The sequence below is a fragment of the Engraulis encrasicolus genome, chromosome 17, assembly GCF_034702125.1.
Source record: "Engraulis encrasicolus isolate BLACKSEA-1 chromosome 17, IST_EnEncr_1.0, whole genome shotgun sequence".
Taxonomy (NCBI): domain Eukaryota; kingdom Metazoa; phylum Chordata; class Actinopteri; order Clupeiformes; family Engraulidae; genus Engraulis; species Engraulis encrasicolus.
Window position 1 is genome coordinate 8,977,136 of NC_085873.1, and position 24,804 is coordinate 9,001,939.

Consider the following 24,804-nt stretch of genomic DNA (forward strand, 5'->3'; position numbering starts at 1 on the left):
AAAACCTCAAGGAGGCCTAAGTAGGTAAATAGCAGGAGTGGTCACCGTTTAGAAAGTTGCATTTTGAAACTAACTGACTTGGATAGCATCCACCTGACTGGCTGTCCTTAGTGTAAAATTAAAAGGGAAATCCCATGCACTTGTTCCAATGCACGTGGAAAGAAGGGGAACTACAGGAGCTCTGACCCCTGCCCTTTTGCTCTTAGATGCCCAAAGTGCTTTTTTTTGAGGGGCTGTTTTGTTTTAGCTTAGCTAGTGACAATGTGAATATTTGCTGAAATATTTAATTAGTATTTATGTTAGTTTTAAATACAGTTGACCTGTTGTTTGTTAACTTTGCTTCATGTGCCCTTTTCAAAAATAATTTGCCTCCTCCCCACAAAAGTTCTCTGCACAGCACTGACAAGTGACAACACTTTTTAAGAGCAGGGGCTCCCAAACTTTACCATGACAAGGCTCCCCATACCATTAGATTCCAGCCAAGGCCCCCATTACATGAGTTGTGCTTTTTTTTCTTCTGTGCACCCTTTTCCTAACAGTAGTAGGCCTAATGTTCAAAGATGGAATACTGGTAAATTATTATAATGCAGTTTTTAACTAGTGGGAATATTATTCATCTTATTTTTGTTTTGATGTACATTAATTATTCAATTACTTTTCCTGCCAACCTGCCATGTAGTACCCCTTCGTGGCCCCCCAGGGGTCCCTGGCTGCAACTGTTTTAGAGGACATCCAAACTAGTTTTGGCCTCATTTAGCAGATACAGGCCTAGGTGCGGTTGCAACGGGGCGTGTGGCCTCCAGGGGCACATTAGTCACCATCCCCAAAATGACAATAAAATCAGAACTTCATTAATTTCTGATTTGGTTGTGAAAAGAAATGGCCTGTCTCAAAAAGTGTATCTTGATGTCCATGTATTAGATGTGAAATATCCTAAAATTGTGTCAATTTTTGAGGGCAGGTGGATACTCTGTGACTGACTTGATATGCCTCTGTTCTAATTATGGAATTCTTGAAAAAGTGTATTAAGCTAGGCACCAGAGAAAGACGCCAAAAACTCATTGTCTACATATTGTCTGTATACAATATGTGTACACAATAAATGTCTTTATTTCACAAAACAAACAAATCTACATTAAAAGTAAATGAGTTTTTTTGAGGTTGAAAGTTTGGCATGAAACATGACAGTCGAGAGAAATGAATCTTCTCATCTTCCCATAGTTTCCCAAAAGTCTGACCACCTTGTAGGATGTTCCACTTTGATGTTGATCAATTAATTGAACTGATGTTCCAGGTCAGAAAGTACTGCTGGTAAGGAAAATAACAGAAACCACGTATTTAACGTAGACTGAAGAATGAACTGGGTGGGTTATTGAAATTAACTTCCAGTGTGATTTCCCCATGGCCCTTTCAGTTAAGTGTTTTACACCAGTTTGGTTTTCAGTCCATGTTGCGTTAGATGTGGAGGTCCCTCGTGCTTTTTCCTTCCTACAGCACTTCCTAACCTCAAACAACAGGGCAATGGCTTGAGTATCACATTTTGTCCTTAAAAGATGGCCTTCAAGACCGGATGACCAACTAGCCCTCAGACCTCTGGTCCCTTTAATCTAACACCCTTAATTCACTGCTGCCAGGGGACGAAAAGGAGTCCGTAACGACAAATAATCTCATGAGTATCTTAATTCCTTTACATCTGATAAGGGGTCAGAAAGAGAAAGAAAAGAAAAGAAAAAGGAAAGCAGCAAAAATGTTGGTTCAAGGTTTGGATCTATGATCCAAGTACAATGGACCAACTAGGGAAACAGGTGAACAGCGCAAAAGGGGCCAAGTCAGAGGAAAGGCAATACGGTGGAGGCACCAGGGTATATGTATACATGTACACATTTACATTATATATTATACATATGCAGTGCATACACACGCACCAACGGCACCAGTCCTTGCAGAGACCAGCCGCTGACATGCAAGAAAATGGAAGCACCATTTTTTTGTTTACCTCATCACCTAAGGTTTTGTTTTTTCATAAGGCTTAATACTCTTGTTCTGAAACCCATAAGATAAAATAAAACAAACAAAACAAAACAAACAGAAGGACTTGGGTCCATTAGAAGGACTAAAGCCTGAGAGGAAGTTGTGGAGTTCCAAGTCCAACTTTATGGTTTCCATCATTACACAACTGAATGGGCCTTAAATTCATCTAAACACATATTTGCCAAACATCTTTTTTTACATATGTACAGGGATAACCCAGTTGGACCTCCTCTCAGGAGTAACTCTCTGAATGAATCTACTGGATGAAATAAAATATACAGAAATTCAGGTTAGCATAATGAGTAAGGTTCTTTTTAAAAAATAAAATCATCAGTCGCAGTCAGTCAAAACACTCTCACAGTATTCATATCTCATGGGGCACTTAGTGTGGTAAAACAACTGCATTTAAGATTTTCTTTTTCTAGTTTTTACATGGATTTTCCTGAGTACACTTCATCAAGCTTCTTCGGATCTTTATCAAATAGTCCTCCCCCCCTTCAATGAAACTCGGTGTGGGTGTGTGTGTGAACCCCAACACCATTTTCAAATGCCCAGATCTATTTCATCATCACTGTTGCACGGTTTTGCATGGTCAACATGGCAGTGTTTGTAACATGGTTGCAGGCTGGGAGGACAGCAAGAACAATCCCGTGTTTTAAAATGCTGCTCAGATTTTGAAATTGTTTAAAACTATGTGAATGTCTGTTTGAATGGAAGAACGGTTAGTAAAAAAGGCTCCATGATATCGATAAGACAAGGTGTTCCGCTTCTTTCGAGGCAGGGGGTGGATAGTGCAACCAAGGAATGTACTGCAAAACAAATGAATAAACAATGACTAGATAAAACAAATGCACTAACAGTACATGTATGTAAAAATGTAACAAGTTAATCTCCATATCAAGTTGAAAAAAACACAAGGTCTTCCATGGACTTTGACCAATGCACTTACTTCTCAAGACCAGGTGGCAGCGATGACGATTGCAAGGACTAACAAAACTATAAAGATGCACAGTGCGAGCCAGAGCTTTTTCTGTGAAAGAAAAAAAAGAGGAAAGTTAGAAAACATTTAGTCTAAATGACATCACTGTAAAGGTCATTAAAATCAACTTGAATGACACATAGGCTGGCCACTTCACCTTGCGTGCTTTCTTCTGGGAGATGACTGCCTTCCCGGTGTCACTCACAGCCTTTTCAACGTAGTTTGTGGAGTTGAGGATGTTGTTCTCAATGCGGTCGACCATTTCTCCCTAGGGTCAAAAACAAAAATCATCTGTGGCCTTTGAAAGGGAACTTCTGCCAATCTTCTGCATACTGTGTAATGTAGTGTAGTGTAGTGCACTGCCCAGATTTCTATGTAGAGGTACTGGAACCGGTCATGGAGCACAGTACTTAGGATGCTTGGGAACTGTGTAGTGTGGTGTAGTGGTGCGTTGCATAGTATAGCGTAGCGTAGTGTAGTGTAGTGTAGTGTAGTGCAATGTAGTGCAGTGTAGTGTGTACTGTACCTGTGCCTCCACTTCCATGTAGAGGTATTGGAATAGGTCATGGAGGTCAGTACTAGTGTAGTATAGTGTAGTGTGGCGTAGTATAGTGTAGCATAGTAGTGTAGTGTAGTGTAGTGTAGCGTAGTGTAATGAAGTGTAGTGTGCTGTACCTGTGCCTCCACTTCCATATAGAGGTATTGGAATAGGTCATAGAGGTCTTTGAACAGTACTTAGGGGATTTGGGAACTGAGTAGTATCGTGTCGTGTAGTGCTGTGTAGTGTAGTATAGTGCCCACCTGTGCCTCCACTTCCATGTAGAGATATTGGAAAAGGTCATGGAGGTCCTTGATGCTCTTCTCCAGCTTCAGGATCTCGTCTCGCCGCGTCTCAATCTCATTTAGTGCCTGCTTGGTGGCGTCAGCGTCTTTTAGAATCTGTGCACGCGTCACAGGGAGAGAGAGACAGAGACAGAAAGAGAGAGGGACAGAATACAGATGAAGAAAGTGGAAGTTGTGTGGGTGGGTGCATAAGTGTGTGTGCATGTGCCTGTGTGTGTGACAACAAATCACACAATCACACTCAGGACAGCAGCATGGCATTTGTATACAATGACTATATGACACAACCTCTTCTCTACAGCTAGGTTTCCTGGGAGGCTCTAGTGCTACCAGGGAAATACCACAAGTCACTCTGAAATACCAGGAGTCACAGGCTGCAAGTCAAACCACTTCCTCCAGTCCTTTCCTGTGGCCTGCGGCCTCAGGACGTGAAGCTCAACGTCATTGATAATCAAAGTGTTTCTTCAATATCTCACAAAAGCACGATTCAAAGGCCATTCTGTCATTGACAATCAAGATGGTGAATGGGGGAAGAGCCCCCCAAAACTCGCTGTCCATCAAAAGTGGGGAAACATTATCGCTTTCTCCACTAAAGCGGGGCAACAGCAAGCAAAGAGAATGGGAGGATTCAGATAAGGTCAGGAGACGGCAGTTTGACTTGCCGCCACACGGTCACAGCCGGTGCGCCATTACAGCACCTCTATGTCTAGAAGGGCGGGGTGCGGCTACTCAAGGGAAAATCTTACCACAGCCTTCCTGTCCACTGATTCAACTTACAGAGAAACAAAACAACGTCATTGACAATGACAGCTTATAGATCTATGGTGCTGTAACAAGTTTAATGTTTCAAATATATGAACGAATATGGAAATAAGGCCATACGGCCAGTAAAATGAAAGGAGACTGGGTCCTAGGTGCCATAGAAGTTCTTGCTGTTGCAATTGTAAATTGTAGGGTTACAATAGGAAACATAGGATTTTTCAGGTACTGTACAGGATGAGGGGGGCATGGATCTGCCTTCAAATTAAAAGGCTTGAAAAGTGGGCTTGGCACCCAAACTTTAGAAGGCCTCATCTCCAAAACTGTTAGATGCTTAAACTTGGCATTCTTTCAGGTGTCATTAAAGGTACTTGCACATGGAAAATCAGGCAAAATCACCTCGGGAGGGCATGTGAATTGACATGAAATGACCGTGCAGTGATCCTTCGGCACGTTTCAATTTTATTTACTCACATTTTGTGTGAAAACATCCGTTTGTCCGGTCTCTATCATGTTTTCCAGTTGTTCTTGTGAGACTGGATTACCAGCTTTAAATAAAAGCAGAAGAGGGTTGTAAATATTAACTTGAGGAAGTGAAACAAGCAGTACAAAAAGTACTCATCATCCAGTTCATCAAAATGTTGATCTTTGTTTCAGTTCTGATTGCCACAATACAAATTAGAACCAAATGTTCAAAAGGCACACACACACACACACACACTTTTTGATACTTCTGTACCAACACACCAATACATGGATGACTTTTTAGGCTGACAGTAGAAAGAAAACTGCAGCTAGAAACCCCATTATATATTTATATTTATATATAAACAAACAAACAAACAGACTGACTGATTTTAAGTTGTCGCTCTATTCGCTCCACATTGCGGTCTCTATAGTGAGCCTGGAGACTGTTGCAGTTGGCCATTAGGTCCACAAACTCCCGTGACAAGATGGCATGCTACAGGGGGGGAGAGAGAGAGAGAGAGAGAGAGAGAGAGAGAGAGAGAGAGAGAGAGAGAGAGAGAATACAGGGGATGTTTGGTTACTGACAAACACAAGTTAACTTGTAAGTAAGCAAGTAGTACACCTACTAATAGTGGAGCCTTGTACTGTATGTGTACTGTCTATGTCTGTACTACTGTCTATGTCTATACCTTAAGTTTGTCTGTCTGCATGGGAAAGTAAGAAACATAATTTCAACTATTTGTATGACCAGTGCATGTAAAGAAATTGACAATAAAACGGACTTGACTTTACTTGTGGCTTCAATCTCCAATCGGCTGCTTGCTGGATGAATTTGTGGTTTTGTTGTTACTGTGTGTGTGTGTGTGTGTGTGTGTGTGTGTATACCTACATACATACGGATTGATTGTATCAAAAATTCCGATGTTAGTTTGCCACTTGCAAGTTTACCACTTGCTTCGAATTAACATCAGTCAGTGAACTCATTGCAATTACTCCCAGGAGAGGGAACAAACACCACATGTACAGTAGGAAATAACATTTATGGCTGATGACAATATGAAATTTGTGCACAGTAATTTTTAGTTAAAATACAATAACTACCTGTGTCCTCTGCATTCTCTGACTGATGGGGACATACTTTCCATCTTCCTCGACTTTTTTAGGTTCAAGGTCTGTGAATAAAATGTCAAATATGCTCATTTATGTATTTATTACAAGTTATAGTTGTTACTCCTTTGTTGCGTTGGGTATTAAATACGTTCAAACAGACCAGTGCATGAACTATGTCCACTGTAGAGGTTTCAATGAAAGACTTACTTTTAATCTTCTTGTGAATTTGACTAGCCTGTGATTTGATGTCTTCCCTGAGCAACTGAAGTTCCTTTTTCATACCTGTAAACAATTAGACAAAATCACATATGGAAAGGCATTTATATTGGTGCATCTGATCTTTGACCCAACTAAGTGTGTATTAAAATCCTTTGTTCCCCAATCTTTAACAGCACATTCAGGTGCATGGTTGAATGATTTGCACTATACTATACAGTTAAGATGATCATCATTTTATTATACAGGTATTTATTATTGAAATAATATACAGGTATCTCATGAGAGATTATGTACGTTTTTTTTACCAATGACACACACTTAAAAACTACTAAAATGAAAACTACTTTGTGAGTGTGCGTGTACAGAAGATATATTTCTCTCACTCACTCATGCACGCACGCACGCACACGCACACAGTCACACACTTTGTGACTGCTCTGATTCATCACTGTGCCATGTCCATTAAAGCAATACTCACTGTCTTCTGGTAATGGGACCCCTAATATAGTCTTCTGTTTGACCTCCAGCTCAGACACTTTGTTCCTCAGAGCAGCAAGTCCTTCCCGGACCTCTTGCACCTGCAAAAAGCAGACATTTAAAAGGACCTCGGTCACCAAGCAGAGTAAATGAGGTTTTGGAAATGAAGTTTTCCAAAACTCACAGAGGTCACCATATAGAGTATAAAGGGTATCCGGCTTGTAAATATGTAGTGAAAGCGTGAAAGCCCATTGGGAAACTCCAACTCCCATTGTCATTGTGACACAGCACTGCACAGCACACAAGTGCACACAACGAAATTGCATTCATGCCTCACCCGTGCAAGGGGTATGTCACACGCAAGTTCTGGGTCCTGTTGGCGCAGCATTTTTTTTTTTTAATGGAAAAAAACATTTGGATGCATTTTATTTTACTGTCCGTGTTACATTAATGACTGTAGGTACAATGTAACAAAGTGTATAATAACATTGAACTAAATGTACTTGTCCTGTACTGTACTGTTTCCTGTAAGGTTAGGGTAAGGTATATTGTAAGGATTGTATATTGTATATTGTCTGGCAATGGATCCTCATGTTATTCCCCTGAAAGTTGAATATGCGGACACTACTACTAATAGATAAACAGATACAACTATGAATCTTGTACCAGGAGCAAGGCGCAGCATTTTCTGTAAAGATTTCAGATAGGAAATAGGATCAGGAAATGACCTTGGGTCAGAACAGAACCGAAGCTGAGTCTCCGGTGTAATGGTATGAGCTTAGTCCACTTAGCCACAGCACCTTTATACAGATAATGACTTCATAGTCTGACCACTGAGTCTGTGGTCCGGCCTGAAGAAGATCCCACTGGTGGATCGAAACCTTGCTGTTTGTAATGAAGTTCATTTTATATCGTTTTGGAGCTCATGCCCAGTGTGCAGACCACTTACTCACTGTCTGCCACTTTTATCTGGCACCTGGATCACTGTTGTTGTGGATGTGTGCACCAGAAACTCCAAATGCTAATGACTGAGCCTGTCAATTAGTCCATCATCACCTCCCATAGAAGTGAGGCACAAGAAGTGGCTTAAAAAGTACCTGAATATTTTAACTATGCAGCCAGAAAAGATAAGCTATTCAGGATAACTGTTATTGGGGGAAAATAGTCTCGGTATAGAGTCTACAATTACGGTGAATTAATTAATTTCCCAGCTGGACTCATAAATGCACTTGTTACATCAGGACTTAGGAGCCATACAAGCTCTCAAACTTTTTTGGGCCAGGGACCCCCAAAATAGCAATGAATAACGAGTGTAGGTTGTAGGTAGTAGGGCCTACTCAGTAGGCCCATAAATAATAGTGAACGACTGCACTTACAGTATAACTATAAAGTGAGATAAACTTACAGTACTGGCCACTGCGAGTACTACCCTCCTTTAGAAAAAGTCAGTTTAATCACAGGTCAACAGTGTGCATCATCAGTCCCGTCTCTATATAACTTGCATGTTTTTTAACTGCACTGAGGGACTCTTAACACGCGTCAATCACCCAGGACTTTTACAGCAGAGAAAATCATAATATAGACAATATTGTTTCCCCTTGTTTCCCCATGCTACTCTACCAGAAACTACTACCGTGTGTGTGTGTGTGTGTATGTGTGTGTGTGTGTGTGTGTGTGTGTGTGTGTGTGTGTGTGTGTGTGTGTGTGTGTGTGTATGTGTCTCAAATAGTGTAATAACTCTCTCTCTCTGTGCCGCTGTATGGATGCTTGACCCTGGCTCTTCCTCTGGACCCGGGATAGTAGACTTTGATTGGCCTTTTGGACTATATTGATAACGCTACTCCGTTCATATTCATATACAATCATCGCTGCTGGTGTGTGTGTGTGTGTGTGTGTGTGTGTGTGTGTGTGTGTGTGTGTGTGTGTGTGTGTGTGTGTGTGTGTGTGTGTACACTGCTGGCAGGGCTGGTTGTACTCAAATTTGTGCTATATGTTTAATGTGCAATAATGTGTATAATTTCTGTGCATTTTTTTAAATTATGCAAGTTGACAGTCACATTAATTTTCTTCAAAATTAAGAAAAGTACTTTAATCTAAATACACAGTAGGCCTAGTCAAAGTGAACTTCATTGTCAATTCCAAGTCATGCCGTAGGCTGTAGGCTATTTGTGATCTGTTGCAAGTATGAACATGTTATGGGTGTTGGAGGTGTCTGCAACAGGCATTCACTTCAAAGACTCAGCACTCAAAACTTTTTTTCTTTTTTCCTGCCTTTGCTGATGCCATCATTTGGTGGCCATAGTGTTCAGCAAACCTTACCTTCCTGAAAAACGCCTCATTCTCCTTGTCTTCTTTCTCAGCAGAGCCTGGTTTCACCATCAGCGATCTTTGCTCATCCTCTTCATCCGAGGACTCGGCAGGTCGCTGTTGGATAATTCATAGGATCACGTCAGGTTCACTTGTTGCCGCATTGCCTCGGAAAATAAATTCACGCACGCCCCCCTTTGAACCGACTAGACTGAGCTACGATTATGGCTGCAACTTTCAACACACTGCTGCCATCCTGGATGGAAATGACAGCAACTCTGCGGCCTGACGGCGGATGTGGGACCTGACAACGTTATTCCTGAACTAGGAACATGAAGTGATAGTGTGAAAAGGTGAAGCTTTCACGCGCCTAGACATGCAGAACATTTGCAAAAAGTTTCCATTTACTGAACCCTCCCAACGTGTAGCCTAGTGTTTACAAAACAGTGCTGTGGTGGTAACCTTCCATTTCATTGAGTTAGTTAGCCGACAAGTCATGATGGTAGCATGGAATTAGTACAGTCATTTTATTCTAATAGACATTTAATTCCCCAGCCGTCTACCATCGTAACGCAAACGAACAATGCAATATCTGTACTGCAAGAAACCATGAAAGCCACGACTGTGGACTATTGATAAGAATGACACCTGAAGTTAGCTCGTTAGCACACTTTGCTAATATTAGCGTTAGCCAGCTAGACGCCTGGTAAACTTTTTACTTACATTTCCCAACTCTTTGGTGCGGTCTCGCATCCTTACTCTCTTTAAATGTTACAAAATATAAAGAACTTCTCTGACCACTCCACGTGGCAGTTAGAACGTGTATTCCCGAACGAACGTTCAACTTTGTTGACATGCACAAAACTGGAGTAATAATTCGGTCATTCACTTCACTACTAGTGTTACTCCTTTTTTGATTGCTCTGTTCACGGGCGCAGACACTGAAGTCAACTGCGCAGCTGACAGAACTTGAATAGCTATGGATAGGCTGTGGAAGCCACGTCAATAGCGCACATCACGTTTTGGAATACGCGCATAGTCCGGCGTCTGGCTCAGTGGGAGCGCCTCAAGTTTTCCTGAATGCAGTTATTTTTAGAAAGACAGTGCCACCTGCTGCACTGACAACGTAGAAGTTGAGGACCTGCCCTGTGCCCACTAACTTCTACAGGCCTACCAGAAACCTATATATTCTAATTTCTCTGCAGAAACTTTTGGGTGTGTGAGGGACTTTGTCTCTATCTCAATGATAATCTATGTGTCACAGCAATTATGTACCCAACAGAATTGTACATAGGGCATATTGTAGTTCTAGGCTAAGCATAGTCTTAAGACATGTCAAAAACGTTCCTCTGTTTTTAGGTAGGCTACTTCATATTTCTTCTCAAAAAGTAGGCTATTATTAATTAATATTAATCTACTATAATACTAGCCTATTATACGGTGACAATGTTCTTATGGTTGAGAGTGTAGCAGTGTCCAAACCAATTAAAAAAATTAAGAGAAAATACAAATTGCAGGGGCTTCAGTGATGGTGAAGTATGCAGTAGACCTAAAGGTTTAAAAAGGGGTCCTCAGTAATGACAATGACCTTGTACATGCCTGAATTTATTTATTTATTTATATATATATCTGACTGTGGTGACGAATATGTGGGACACATTTTGATTAATCAGAAAATAATTCAAACTCACTATTTGCGGTTCTGTAGAACTGCTTTAACCCATTGAGGTCTAAGTGCCCTTGAGAGGGCAATTTGACATGTCTCTAAAAACAAATCTGTAACTCTGTGAGTTGTTGTCATTGAAACACATAAGTTACACCATTAGAAACCTCAGACCTTCCAGATTTCAAATATATATATATTATATAGCTGTCCCAATTTAAAGAAAGTATAAAGAAATCTTCGCATATTCTGTACTCTCTACCTGTAGCAGCCACACCTATAGCTATTCACATGTAAAGTACCAGTGCTTGAGTGGCTATTCAGAGGTGACAACACGCCCCTTTCAGGTAGGGTAAACACAGCAGACGTAGAGTGACAGGGGGGTTGGGGCTATCAGAGCACATGGGGATTGACAGGGGGGTGTGGGCCATTAGAGGTTTTCCACACCTATCTCATTAGTATTCAAATGAGACAGGCAGTGGCAGTGACATAGTCATTCTTTTTTGCATTTTGTATGAAAACAACAAAACATTTCTAAATGCCCTTTTCACTTTTATGCTGCCAACACATTTGTTTACAAGATTCAAACTTCAAAAGTATTGGCTAGATATATTTATTGTGTGTTTTCTTGAACTTTTTGAAGACGTCTGAACCCTGTTTTTTTGTACAGTTGTGTTTATACTCAATTTAAATAAAACATGTTTGTATGACATCCAATTTTTTTTCAGATTATTTCTTGTCAGGCTTTTCACAATACAACTATATATTCCACTTTTGCATAGATGCTTACTGTTAGCTGAAAATACTTGAAAATGTCAGGGTGGTGCAAGCAGCCTAAAAGCCTCTGAAAGGCCTTAGACCTCAGAGGGTTAATACGTAATGTTGATATTATTCAATTCCATTGATGAGTTTTTTTTATTTTCAGTTAATTGAAATTATGACGTCTGCCCAGGTTTTACAGGGTGTAGGCAGATTTACAGCAATGAAAAATGACACAATTACACTTAAATCTTTCAAACAACTGTACATTTGTGTAAAAATTCAAGGCATGGAATTGAATAGTGCAAACTGTCAACCCTCAACATTGCCATGCTTTCAATTATGGTGCACAATGTCACACTTTCACACTTGCCACAAAAAGTCTCCCAGACTTTTCAAGGTGCATCATTGTAGTTTTATTCACTCACAAGCTAACTTCCCGTCAAAGGAGGACAACGTTATTGCAAAGGCTTGTAAAGCACACATGGGGAAGCTATAGTCCATAGAGAAGACGTCCTCAGCCACCCGTCCAAACTGCATCACAATGTAGTCCACTGTGGGAGAAATGGGAAAAGAGGGACATTTTACACAGGGCACATCATTTTTGTGTTAAATAACAATTGAAGGATCATGAATAATTGGAAAATGCCAAAATATTTTGGTAGACGATCAAGTATGAACATGTTAAATCACGAGAGAAGTGTGTCAAATAGGCTATTGTAGGCCTAATAATCTTAACGAAATAATTCATCACTGGCCCATGTTACGAAATGAGTGAATGTAAAAAGTCACTGCATGTATGTGAGAGGAGGTTCTCTCTCTCTCTCTCTCTCTCTCTCTCTCTCTCTCTCTCTCTCTCTCTCTCTCTCTCTCTCTCTCTCTCTCTCTCTCTCTGTCTCTCTCACCATTGTCAGGGTGAACGATCTGGAAGTTTTTGACTGAGGCCTGGGTGACCCTGCCGTGGAAGTTGAGCACATATGACTGCGTTTGCTCGTTCCAGGTGGGAGACTTGTTCAACAGGGTGACCAGGTTGTCAGTGTTGCTGTTGTCATGGCGCGTGAGAAGAGTCTCCAGATCCTAGAAAAAGGAGACAGATGGAGAAGCAAAATGACCCTTATGAGAAATCAGTATTGTACTGTATAACTGCACTCAGAGATAGCAGTAGACCTCCGCCAAGGAAGCTGTTTGATAGAACATTTGACTATGTAACACCCTATATTTTTCTCAAGTCTTTCTGCCTTGTTTTTGTGGAGTTAGAAACTGGAATGTTAAAATTTGTCTTATCCTGCAATTGTGAAGAATCTTTTAAAAAAAATCCTGAATCCGGATCGTGAACCATGCATATCACCACCAAAATGTAATCACTGTCTTATTTTTGTCTTTACCAACAACAAAATTTAATCAAAATCCGTTCATAACTTTTTGAGTTATCCTGCTGACAGACAGACAGACAAACACACAAACAGACAGACAGACAAACCAACGTGACCAAAAACAAAACCTCCTTGGCGGAGGCAATACAAAGTCAGCAATTCTATTGCAGTATTAAGCAGTGAATGTATGTTGTCGATTATGTTTCTTTGCAATCATGCAAAGAAAAAGCAGCAGTACAGTTTTTGCTTTTTCAAAAAATAAAATATATAGTAAATCCACCCCTCACTGTAGAATATACAGTAAACACACCACTTACAAGCAAAACCTGTAAGTGAAGGAACTGTAATAAGGGGCAATAAAGTGAAGGAATCCTAATGAGAGGACTGAACTTTGAACTGAAGTTGAATGAGTGTGTGCTTGGTTGTTTTTGTCAGGGTGGGAAAACAGGTGACTGAGGGGCAACATTAGCCTGGCTCTATACCCTCAAACTTAACAAACTTATACCCCCAAACAAAAGCTAAAGCTTACAAATGGCAAATCCAGAGTAGTGCCACACACACAGATTCATAAACTGGCTGAAAATGGAAAGGGACACAATAGTTAACAGTCAGTTTCATGTCTTTATGCCTCATTCAGTTAACCTGTTAGTTAGCTACCAGTCCTATTGGTTTGGTCCATGTTGCATCCCATTTTGCATTTTCCCTACCAACAGAACGCAGTGGCTTTGAACAACTGAACTGATTGATTCACAACTAGTTTCTTCCTGTGTCTGAGGTAATCTAAGCATGGTAGGTGTACTTGGTACATGTTGACATGATTTTAGGATACGTTTGACAAATGAATATAATATAATATGATATAATAGAATAGAATAGAATAGAATAGAATAGAATTGAATAGAATAGAATAGAATATAGTCACTGACCCACATACTGTTCCACAGTAACACTTGTTGCATATTGTATGTGCCTCAACGTTTAACTACCAAAATCCAGCAGAATTTCCCAACTCTACGTCATCTCTCTCTTCACTTCCCGTCACATCTCATACTGTCCTGTCACATATGGGTCTAAAAAAAGCCAACAAAAATATATATTTTTAAATCTGGGAGATTTTTGTGGTGGTGGAGAAACAAATGGCTGTGGCGGTCAGAAATTATGTGAGAATACCCTCGACTGATACCGGATATGTGTGAGAGACACTTACAGTCTTGGGCCGAATGCAGACTCTCTCATCATTATCCTTCATCCCTGGTATGACCACTGTCATCTTTCTGGGGCCTTTGAATCCCAACACATTTTTTTCCTGTCCGGATTAATACAAAAAAGAAAGTCAACAATCTATGCTAACTCCATAGCAAGCAATAAAGAAAGTGTGTGTGTGTGTGTGTGTGTGTGTGTGTGTGTGTGTGTGTGTGTGTGTGTGTGTGTGTGTGTGTGTGTGTGTGTGTGTGTGTGTGTGTGTGTGTGTGTGTGTGTGTGCAACTAAATTGATTGAATGAATGAATGAATTAATTAATTAATGAGCAAATTTGTACTGTAAAATAAAAAACAAAGAAACAAATGGATGGATGAAATTTGAACTGACGTAACAAATGGCCACCAGCTCCTGTCGTAGCTTCTCTGACTCCTGGATGAAGGGCTTCTTGTCTGGATTCACTCCGTTGTCATACACTGTGAAGCGGGTACCCAAGACATTCGACCTGTAAAAGAATAGCACAGTACAGAATTACAGGATGACCAAATATGATGGAATAAATAACTGTATGCCTAAGCCATAAACAAACAAACAAACAAACATGTATGCAGTGCATACATACATGCATACACACATACATACATACATACATACATACATACATACATACATACATACATACATACATACATACATACATACATACATACATACGTGCATGCATGCAAAAAATACGTACACGCAAGTTTAGGCCTACTACATACTGTACGTACATCAAGTTAAGTCAGCTTGACCAGTACATACAAAGGCCTACATACATACAGTACATAGGGCCTATACATACATACATACATACATACATACATACATACATACATACATACATACATACATACATACATACATACATACATACATACATACGCATGCATACATACATGCACTCGTGTTCCTTGTGGAACAATTATGCATCTACCAATGACCAAGGTATTTGAGTTCACAAAAATCAACACTGTACATATATTGTACTGTCCTTTGTAGAACAATTGTGTTACCTACTAAATTATTTCTCGTGTACCCTTACAGATACCAAGAAATGAAAGAAGCAATTTTGTGTCTGGGTGTATCATAACGACACTTTTTATTTCTGTGTGGGGGTATGTATATACTGTATCTCTCTCTCTCTCTCTCTCTCTCTCTCTCTCTCTCTCTCTCTCTCTCTCTCTCTCTCTCTCTCTCTCTCTCTCTGTTACCTCAGTTTGCCGATGTAGCTGTTGGTTTCTCTGGAGAGGTCGGTGGGGTCGGTTGAGATGAGGTAGTTTGAGGTGGTGGTCTTCTTCCTCTTCCTCGCTGCCATCAGGAACACCTGCAGAGCAGTCAACCACAACATCAGTATTTAGTACTCAAAGCAGAGTCCCCTGTGCACAACCAGTGTAGTGCAGGGGGGACAAAGGGACCAGTTGCCCCGGGCCCAGGGAGAGGCAGGGCCCAGAATTGGGTCCTCATTACATTGCATCATTGGGCTGGGGGGCCCTTTCAGATGACTTTGTCCTGTGCCCAGCCAAAGCTGTCAGCGACCCTAGTGAAGTGCACACAAGTAATCCAGAGAACTCTTTGGAGCACGATTTATTACCCATTGAGACCGCTGATTCTTATGGCATACGGATAGTATTTGTTTTAGGCAAAGAAATCCAAGTCACATAAAAAACTGCAATCTGACTTCCTTGCCTAAAACAAGTTTGAGAGTCCATACACCAATGAGTACCAAGGAGAGCCATATTCGTATTTTCTGAATACAGATAGTATTTGTTCGTTATTAGTGCCAGATTTTTTCGGAACCTAAAGGACTGACAATAGGCAGGTTGTCCAGACTGACCTGAACTTAGCATTGCCGTGTGAATGGTCCCAGGCAGCAAAAAGATATGCAAATTGGATATTAAGCAACCCATACAAAATCAGGAATTTTGACTCATTCAGCATATGGCATGTTGGGAACAAAACAATGCCCTTTGTATCACCTTTTTGGCCTTGCCATTTGGTTACAAAAATGTCTAGACAGCCTGAGGTCTATGAGTCAGAAGTCAAACTACTTTCTGCTGTCCTTTCCTGTGGCCTCTGGCCTTGTGACGCAAGGCTTGATGCCATTAATGATCAGTTTTTATTCAATAACTCCAGACAAAGCTCATTTTGTCTAAATGAAAAGCCCTCCAAATGTTGTTCTGCATCGGCTGACAGTGAGGAAACGTTATCTCCACAGGAGTGGGGTGACACGGAAACACCAGCCGTGGTGTCCCATCCGTGGTGTAATGGTTAGGGAGTTGGACTTAAGATTGTCATTCACCCAGGTCATGTTATATCATTCGTCCAGGTCACGTCATGTTAAGAGTTTATAAATAAGCAGTGTCTGCTGTGTCCTGCTGTACATTTCACCAATACAGTAGGCAGACTAGGCAATTGCCTAGGGCCCCACTAAATCTGCCATCCGCATGGGGCCCCTGAAGAGTCAACCCCACCATAGTAAATGGGTCAATGACGGTTTAGTGGTAGCACATGTCAGGGTGGTGCAACCACAGCTAATGCCAATAGTGTACGGATTGAATAGCTTGTTTGCTTTTAGTGGATTGTCATAGAAGCGCATTCATTGCAGTGCATTTATTACCAATTACTAGTTAATTTATGGGCATTAGCTGTGGCCGTACCACCTGACGTTTGAGCCCAAACAAAAATGTCATTGACCCAAATAATAAAAAAAATAATACAAGACTTTGCATAGTTGTGAGGTATGACATGTAATTCCATAGGATTTTTTTGGCTAGGAATGTTTTTGTTGTTGTTGTTTTGTTGGCTTAATTTGGGATCCTATTTAGAAATGATGGATAGAGCTGCTCCTCTGGCCCTGCCGTGGCCAACAGGTAGGGCACTCATCTACCATGCGGCTGACCCAGGTTCGATTCCCAGCTCGGGTCCTTTTGCTGGCCCTTCCCCGTCTCTCTCTCCCACTTGATTCCTGTCACCATCTTCACTGTCCCATCATAAAAAAAATCAAAAAGACAAAAAAAAACATCTAGAACCGCTCCTCACCCGTTTGCCGTCCTCCTTCTCCATGTGCAGGTAGTATGAGGGGTAGATGCCTTTCTCCATCCCTCTCCTGTCGCGGGTGATGCGACACTGAATGGTCATGTCTCTTGGGGCAGGCCGCAGCGCAAACTGCTCCAGGTCGTCCACTGAGAGCGGGGAGGCCTTGCAAAAAACACGCACACACAAGTTTATGAAATACATGTGTATATACTGTATGTATATATATGTATATGTATATGTATATGTATATATATATCTGGTGTGATGCATGAAATGGAAACATTTATGTTTTAATTGCACATGTTCCTAATAAACCTGCTTGATTGATTGATTGATATAATATATACAGTAGGTACGTACATACGTACTTAGCAATACCAATACCAATACGATTTGTATAGCCTAGCACATTCTCATACATAACTGTCATTCAATGTGCTTGAGAGAAATGAAAGAGAAGAGAGAAGAAAAATATTAGAAGGCAGGAAGTATTACAGGGAGTGGATAATTATCCTCAACCAAACACAGATGAAAATAAAACTCTTGTTAATTTCTTTTAAAAAACATGACACTTTTGGGGCAGTTCTAATTTGAACAGGAAGCTGGTTCCAGCATTTGGCAGCATAATGGCTAAAATGCCATCTCTGTCCACCAGAAGGCGGAGGTGCACTCTCCGGGTGCTTGTCCCGTTTACACATGTTAAGGCCGGGCTGGTGCTCACCCTTCCTGAGTGGTCGCTGTCTGTGGAAGTCTCCCTGTAGTTGGAGTTGAGGGAGGCGAGGCTGGGGTTGGACTTGTCGCTCTTCTCCTTCTTCTTGGACTGCTTGGGGGACTTCACCACCTCCATCTTCTCGTCCTCCTCGTCGCTCACCTGGCATCGTGCTGTGAGGCAACGACAACAAAACATGAGAAAAAAGAGGAAAAGGGTGTGCAGTACACATCCTTGTTGTCACTCACCTACACTTCGAGTCAACAAAAGATCAGAAAAGGAAAAGAAGTTTCCATTTTATTGCTGACACCATCAGGACCAAGCCCTCTGCCCCATCCTCCTCCATGACTTACCTCACCTGGCATTGCACCATGAGGCAATGACAGCAAAATATCTAAAAATGAATATAAGTTATGCCCATTGTTACACCAGCCTCTTTAACCAGATGGGACGGTCTGTGGGCCCATAGGTTCACTCTTGGCTGAAAAGACTCAACTGTCTCAACATTGCTATGACATTACAAAGAGCCTTAAGACTTGAAGCAGAGCCCCTGTGCACAACTAGTCTCCAGGTGCTGGTGCAATTAAAATAATGCAAGGTAAAAAGGGGATACATCACTGCACACTGGTCTTCTCTTTGCTGGTAGTTTATTAGGTGAACAACATGCTTCGCTGTTGCTTCATCAGATTCACTCATGAGTGACAGTCACAATAAATGGCAAAAAGAAAACTGAATATATAAAATATATATATTCACATCCATAGTGCATAAATCAGTGATAGCCAAGAGGTGTCAAAAGTAAAAGTAAAAAAGCAACACAATTTCCTTCCACCAAGTAACTTATCTGAGTAACCAGTAGAACAGTATACTTATCTTACGATCAGTTAACTCTGCAATGGTTGGATCAAGTTTGTGGTGGGTCTTTGTAAGGTATTTAGCATTTTTCAATAACAACAACAATCTATATAATTACAATGGAGTAAATGGTGTAACAGCTACTGTGATGCCATGTTTTAGTGTTGTACTTACACCTCAATTTACTTTCACTTATACTTTTGTAGCATAAAAATACTGGGCAGGTTTCAAGTTTCAAGAGGTTTATCTGAGAGCTGAGAGCTGAGGAGAATTTTGATAAAAGTTAAGAGCTTCAATGAAAGGTTAAACACTTGCCCCTTGTACCCGCTTTCATGGAAATCAGTGCAATTGGCATACTTTATGCAGCCCACATGAAAAATTCTCACGATTTCCCCTTGGCCAACTTTCCTTGGCCTCCAACAGATGTGATATGCTTGTAAAATGTCCGGAATTCCCCTTTAAGGGAAGACCTGCTGAGTTTAAATTCAGTTAAGCGTTTCTTGTTTTTCTGGGACGTGCCTCCAATTGGCCCGCATAAGCCTGTGAGAGGGCATCATTAAGGTTGGAGCAGGCTTCACCCAAACAGATTAATCTTCTTTTACGGTGCTGACCAAAATAATGTAAATTGAAAAGTAAGAAGAGGTCGCACCATGTTATCAACTTTTTATTATTATGTTTCAATGCATCTGTGTATGAACAGACTTTCCTGTACGAGAGAAAGCCATAAATGCTATTGGGCTCAGGCTAGAACTCTATGCATCAGTTCTGGTATGGGAGGTACAGCACAATACCGCTGAGCTAAAGGAGTTACTAATGTTCCACGCCACACTCTGCTAGTTGTCCTCCGTTACACTCACCCCCTAAACCTCACTCCCATCCGGATCATGGCACCAGTGTAACCGAGGTGTTCCCGAGCAGTCCGCCCCCTCGAGGTCTTGAACTCGCCACCTCCTAGTCAATGCATCGGTTCGGGTATGGGAGGCACAGCATGATACTGCTGAGCTAAAGGACCAGTACGATAACCCATAGCTACCGATACAGTATGAGGCTTCAGGAGGGAGGTTTACTAATGTTCCACGCCATACTCTGCTAGCTGGCCTCCGTTACACAGGCTACTCAAGGTCATTCATACCACATTCTGTCATCCATGCCTTTATGGACCTTGCTTTGGGCATTGGCCTTCTCGACCAACATCAGTGTGTGACCTCACAAAGGCGCTTTTGGAAGAACGGTTAGGAATGGGTTGGCAGTTGGCAGTTGAGTTCATATGTAAGCCAAGGCAGGTTAGCGAATACATTTGGTAATACATTTGGTCACTGGCGTAACGCAAGTACTTCAGGCCCCCCTGCAAGATACCAAGAATATGGGCCCCCGAACGAAAAAAGAGGTCCTAATAATATATCATGTGGAGTGGGCCCGCTTCTTCGAGTCAAGGACCCATGTGGGCCCCCCGCCTTGTATGGGTCACCCTGCCTGGTGGTGGCTGCGGGGGTATACTTTACGCCCCTGAATACAGTGTACTACTTACCCTTAGTTGATTGCTTCTTCTTGGGAGTGGGAGGAACTGGACTCTTTGTGTAGTCCATCTTCTCCTCCTCTGGGTCTGACGCAGAAATCTTCTCATTGCCAATCTGGAACTCCGTCACTGCATCTATGTGAATTGTCACTGGAGGAAAGGCACATGTCATTAAGACATTACTCAAGTCAAATAAAAAAACATGAACACACCACAACTGAGTGGCAAAGATGACAAGCACATTGAAAGTTTGTATTTTTGAGGGGGGTTTTGCTAGGAGAGTGAAGGTGGTTAGAGGACTTAGGCTGAGTGTGAGAGAGATGGGGTAGGGTTAGGACGTGACATAGGCCGGATTTGGACTTGAATGAGTCCCCATGAGCATATTGCTCTTTCAGTTTATGTGATTGGATTTTAAAACCAGAGTCACATGTCTCTGAGAGTGAAAGTAAAGATTGTTTTCTTCTTTTTTTTCCTATTTTCTTTTTGTGCAAGATGAGGTCTTGAAGAAGCCCTTCAGAAAACAGTATCGGTTTAGGCTAACATTTGGTCTTTATGTCTGTGGGAAAGAGAAACTTTCAGAACTTGTTTCTCTGTTTTCTATTTTAAGAAGTGAACACATTGAAAAGGCCATAAATTCATCAACTATTATCCAATTCCCATGTAAGGTATCATTGCAAAGCTTAGGTAAAGTGTGGATTTCCATGCTGTACCACAGCACCCCCAAAGATGATGAATATGTTCAACGAGAACATTTAAAAAGCACTTACTTTGTTCCTCTTCATTCTGGTTGTCTTTGGATTTGTTTTCATTCTTTTTATCTTTCTTCTTTCCTTTCTTCTCTTTCTTTTCCTTCTGTTTCTCTCCGTCCTCTTCTCCAGCCTTCCCCTCTACGTCACAGCCAACACAAGATGGGAATTACAAAAGGAACCATATTCTAACCTCATATAATCTACTCTTTTAGTGTATTATACCACCTGACCCAATACACAATACACAAATAGTGAAGAATAAAGAAGATAACTAAAAACATTTTCTAATCTCTGTTATTTATATACTATACCGTTTGAGTGTACTATTCTGTACCATATTAACACAACACACACATAGGTACAGTAAGGGAATAAAGTTGTATAATAATAATTAAAATATATCATCTTTACCGTTACTGTTTGATTGTACTAAACAGGCAGATAAATGAAGGAACAGAACCCATCCTCACGTTTGCCCTTTTTCATGACTTTTTTCTTGGGTTTCTTCTCCTCGTCCTGATCAGCATTCGTGTAGATGCCCAGGAGGTTCTTAGCCACCGTCTTGCCCTCGTTGTCCTTCTGAAGGGTCTTGGCTGCCTCTTCTTCATCATCGTCCTCCAGCCCTCTGTTGGTCTGGCCGGAGATGTCCATTTCCCCCAGGCAGATCTCCTCCAGGACCCCATCAAGGCCCAGCTCGCTCTGAGAGCCTGGGACAATCACAACACTATGATGATTACAATATTGCCAATACCAGGTAAAAAGGCAGTAATTGCATTGTCATTGAAAATGTGTCACTATGATTTCATATTTTATGATCTTGACATAGGCTATATCAACATGTAAAATTAAATACAATTATTGAGCTGACGAAAATGTGGTATAAGGTAACAAAACTGACTCAAGTAAATAATCTACCCAAAACTACTTTGACTGGACTACAGGATCATTTTAAAAATCAATGTACTCGGTTTGGAGCTTTACTTTAGGGTAGAATAGATGCAGAGATTTTGATGTACAATTTACACAGTATCAATAAAGCATTTAAAGGAACAGACCACCCTTTTTTGATTTTCACATATTTGCAGTATTTCCCAGCATTGTTCATGAATGTGCATATCATTTTCTCCTCTGTGTTTTCAGTACTTAGATTTATTGGATCAGAATTATTAGCATAGCTTAGCATAATCACTGAAAGTAACTGGTATCTTTAGCATCAAGCCACAAGTGATCACTGAACCGAATTAAATTGCTGTTTTACACTCTGGTGAATGTTACATTCATTTTAAAGTGGTTTAGAAGTACATTTGATGGTGTTTTATTTTGTACCATAGACTTGCATTACTATGCCTAATTTGGGTATACTGTCAAACGGGGCAATGCAAACACATAGACGAAAATTATATGCACGTTCATGAATAATGCTTGGAGATACTGCAATTATGTGAAAATCAAAAAAGGGTGGTCTGTTCCTTTAAAGACTTCATCGCTTAGATAGAAAGATAGATACATTTCTCTGTGCCATTGACAGTACATCTGATAGTTACAAAAACAGAAAAGAACACAATAAACAGCCACAATCTCTTCAACACTTGAACAGTTTTGTTGCTTGTTCTATTCTCCACTCTATCAAGACCTAGGTCGCTCTGAGAGCCTGTGGCAGTTGAAGAACCATGATTACAGTAGCCGAAAGTGTTGAGGGGGTGTACGCAGCATATTTTGCAGTGTTAATTCAACACGTATAGAATTTTAATTTAACACTTTCCTTGTTGGTTCTAATCCCTGTAGTGTTGACTTAACACTGCAAAAAATTACTGTGCGATACTCTAAGGTGGTGTTTGATTAGTCTGTTTTCACTGTTGCCAGGGGAAACCTGATGAAGAGCAGTAAAGTGACAATTGGAATGGAGTAGTGTGACGACAGGCAGAGAAATTAGGATGTTGTCAAGTGTAGTGTCTCTGATGTGTGACAGTCCCTTAAATCCTGGGTCAGAGAAAACCAATTTAGTAAATGAACAGTGGCTGAATAGCCAGCGCACACAAGGATACTATTTGCTCAGTTGATTGATTCAAAGACTCAAGGACACAAGGGTGAAAGAATACATGTAGAAAAAATATGTGTCAAGTGCATACAGTGTGAGAGATACGGGAAGAAATAGGTCATGCAGTGAAAATAACCCTAGGGCAGTACACACAATTTGTGTTTGTATCGTTGATAGTATCTCATCAGTGTATTTGTACTCACCATTCAATGATGTCTGGCTTTGGGATGGGTCGAGTAGCAGGGCTGTGTCCTCACTTGCCGCTTTCTGGCGACGATTTTTGGGTCGGGTGTCAGGATTGGCTGTGACCATCTGGGTGTCTGATCGTTTTTTCTGCTGCTTTCTGATCAGCAAATTTCGCTACATGGGACAGAATAGATCATAAGAATCAATGACATACAGTACAACGAGAAGATTTCATTGTTATTCCACAGTGTCTAGCATGGTCATAAACGTGAAAGTAAAAATGCTCCAGCTGGATTGAGACACGTGAATTCTACACAAACAGTTGTGAAATAAAAACTATGAAGGTACATTATATTTTCACATGTATCACTATAAGTGACAATTATGATCAGCACTTCAAATAGTACATAGGCACTATTCCACACATTCACACCAGATAGAAAGTAATCTACAATCTAATCTACAAAGCCTGTGTAAACAAAGTGGTTCAATTCAATTATTATGACTTTGCATCTATGGTTTTCTAAGAGCATCTAAACTTTACATAAACTCTACCACAGTAAAAAACAAAACAAAACTGGGTGCTAATTACAAAAATATACATTTCAAAAGAGAAGAAAGTACAACACTCAAAGTCACTGATATTAAACATTGTACATTTAAACATTGTACAGAGTGCGGTCCATTCTTCTCTATTCAGAACATCTAAAGCATAAAATATAGGCTAATAAAAATGTGTGGTGCCTTACCTGATTATCCAGCTTCTGTTGACGAAGGTCAGAGTCCTCCATGTCTGGAGACTAACCCGCAAACAGCAATATCTCTCTCTTCTGATGCCAAAGTCAAAGGTAGACCACTTCACTTAGTGCATGTATGACAGGGAAAATAGCAGGAGTTATTTTATGGTGTATTTCTTCTCTATACGGTGCACACACAAAAATTGGCAGTTAAACAGGGCAAGCACCTCTCTGAGTCACGGATACACCGTGAGCGAATGAGTGACACACTTTGCCGAAGCTGTTGATTGTAATGCTTCAGTCACTCACTCCATCTGATGTTGCTAGCTAGTCTCTCTCGCTCCCCCACCCCACCTGCATGCAACAGAAGGTAAAGAAGATTAGGAGAAGATAATGTTCTTATACTGATGAGTGTGCTTCTCCAAGGAGGGACGCCAGCAGGAGAGGGGGTGGTGGTGCAATAGGATAAGTTGTTCCGGGCCCAGGGAGAGAGGGGCCAGAGAAGTGTGTGCTCATTACATTGCATGGATTGGGTGTGGGGGCCCATTCAGATGACTTTGTCCCGGGCTCTGTCAAAGCTGTCAGTGGCCCTGTCTCCAAGCCTGCCTGCATTTGGGGCGCACACTCACATACACACACACACACTCACACACACCAGACCAGAGTGATGGCAGATGTACAGGCTACCAATCCAAGTGAAGAAGTTCACTCACTCCTTCTCCTTTTCACCATTTTAATTTAGTGCCACAG

General features: G+C 41.0%; 2 protein-coding genes across 2 annotated transcripts; both read right to left on the reverse strand.

Annotated features, from left to right (window-relative positions):
- Positions 1-1,070: 1,070 nt before the first annotated feature.
- On the reverse strand, positions 1,071-10,146 carry stx4 (syntaxin 4). The gene is made up of 11 exons (XM_063221706.1): positions 9,917-10,146; positions 9,206-9,310; positions 6,888-6,987; positions 6,398-6,472; positions 6,182-6,252; positions 5,465-5,573; positions 5,087-5,160; positions 3,812-3,949; positions 3,168-3,278; positions 2,981-3,061; positions 1,071-2,840 (listed from the first exon to the last, which is right to left on the reverse strand). The coding sequence occupies exons 1-10, from the start codon at positions 9,944-9,946 to the stop codon at positions 2,984-2,986; spliced, it is 891 nt and encodes a 296-aa protein (XP_063077776.1). The 5' UTR covers positions 9,947-10,146; the 3' UTR covers positions 1,071-2,840; positions 2,981-2,983.
- Positions 10,147-11,772: 1,626 nt separating this feature from the next.
- si:dkey-220f10.4 (tubby-related protein 3) lies at positions 11,773-24,147 on the reverse strand. The gene is made up of 12 exons (XM_063221129.1): positions 24,067-24,147; positions 23,335-23,491; positions 21,564-21,800; positions 21,112-21,231; positions 20,357-20,494; positions 17,986-18,146; positions 17,268-17,426; positions 15,440-15,552; positions 14,577-14,691; positions 14,196-14,294; positions 12,521-12,692; positions 11,773-12,169 (listed from the first exon to the last, which is right to left on the reverse strand). The coding sequence occupies exons 1-12, from the start codon at positions 24,106-24,108 to the stop codon at positions 12,036-12,038; spliced, it is 1,647 nt and encodes a 548-aa protein (XP_063077199.1). The 5' UTR covers positions 24,109-24,147; the 3' UTR covers positions 11,773-12,035.
- Between the last annotated feature and the right edge of the window lie 657 nt (positions 24,148-24,804).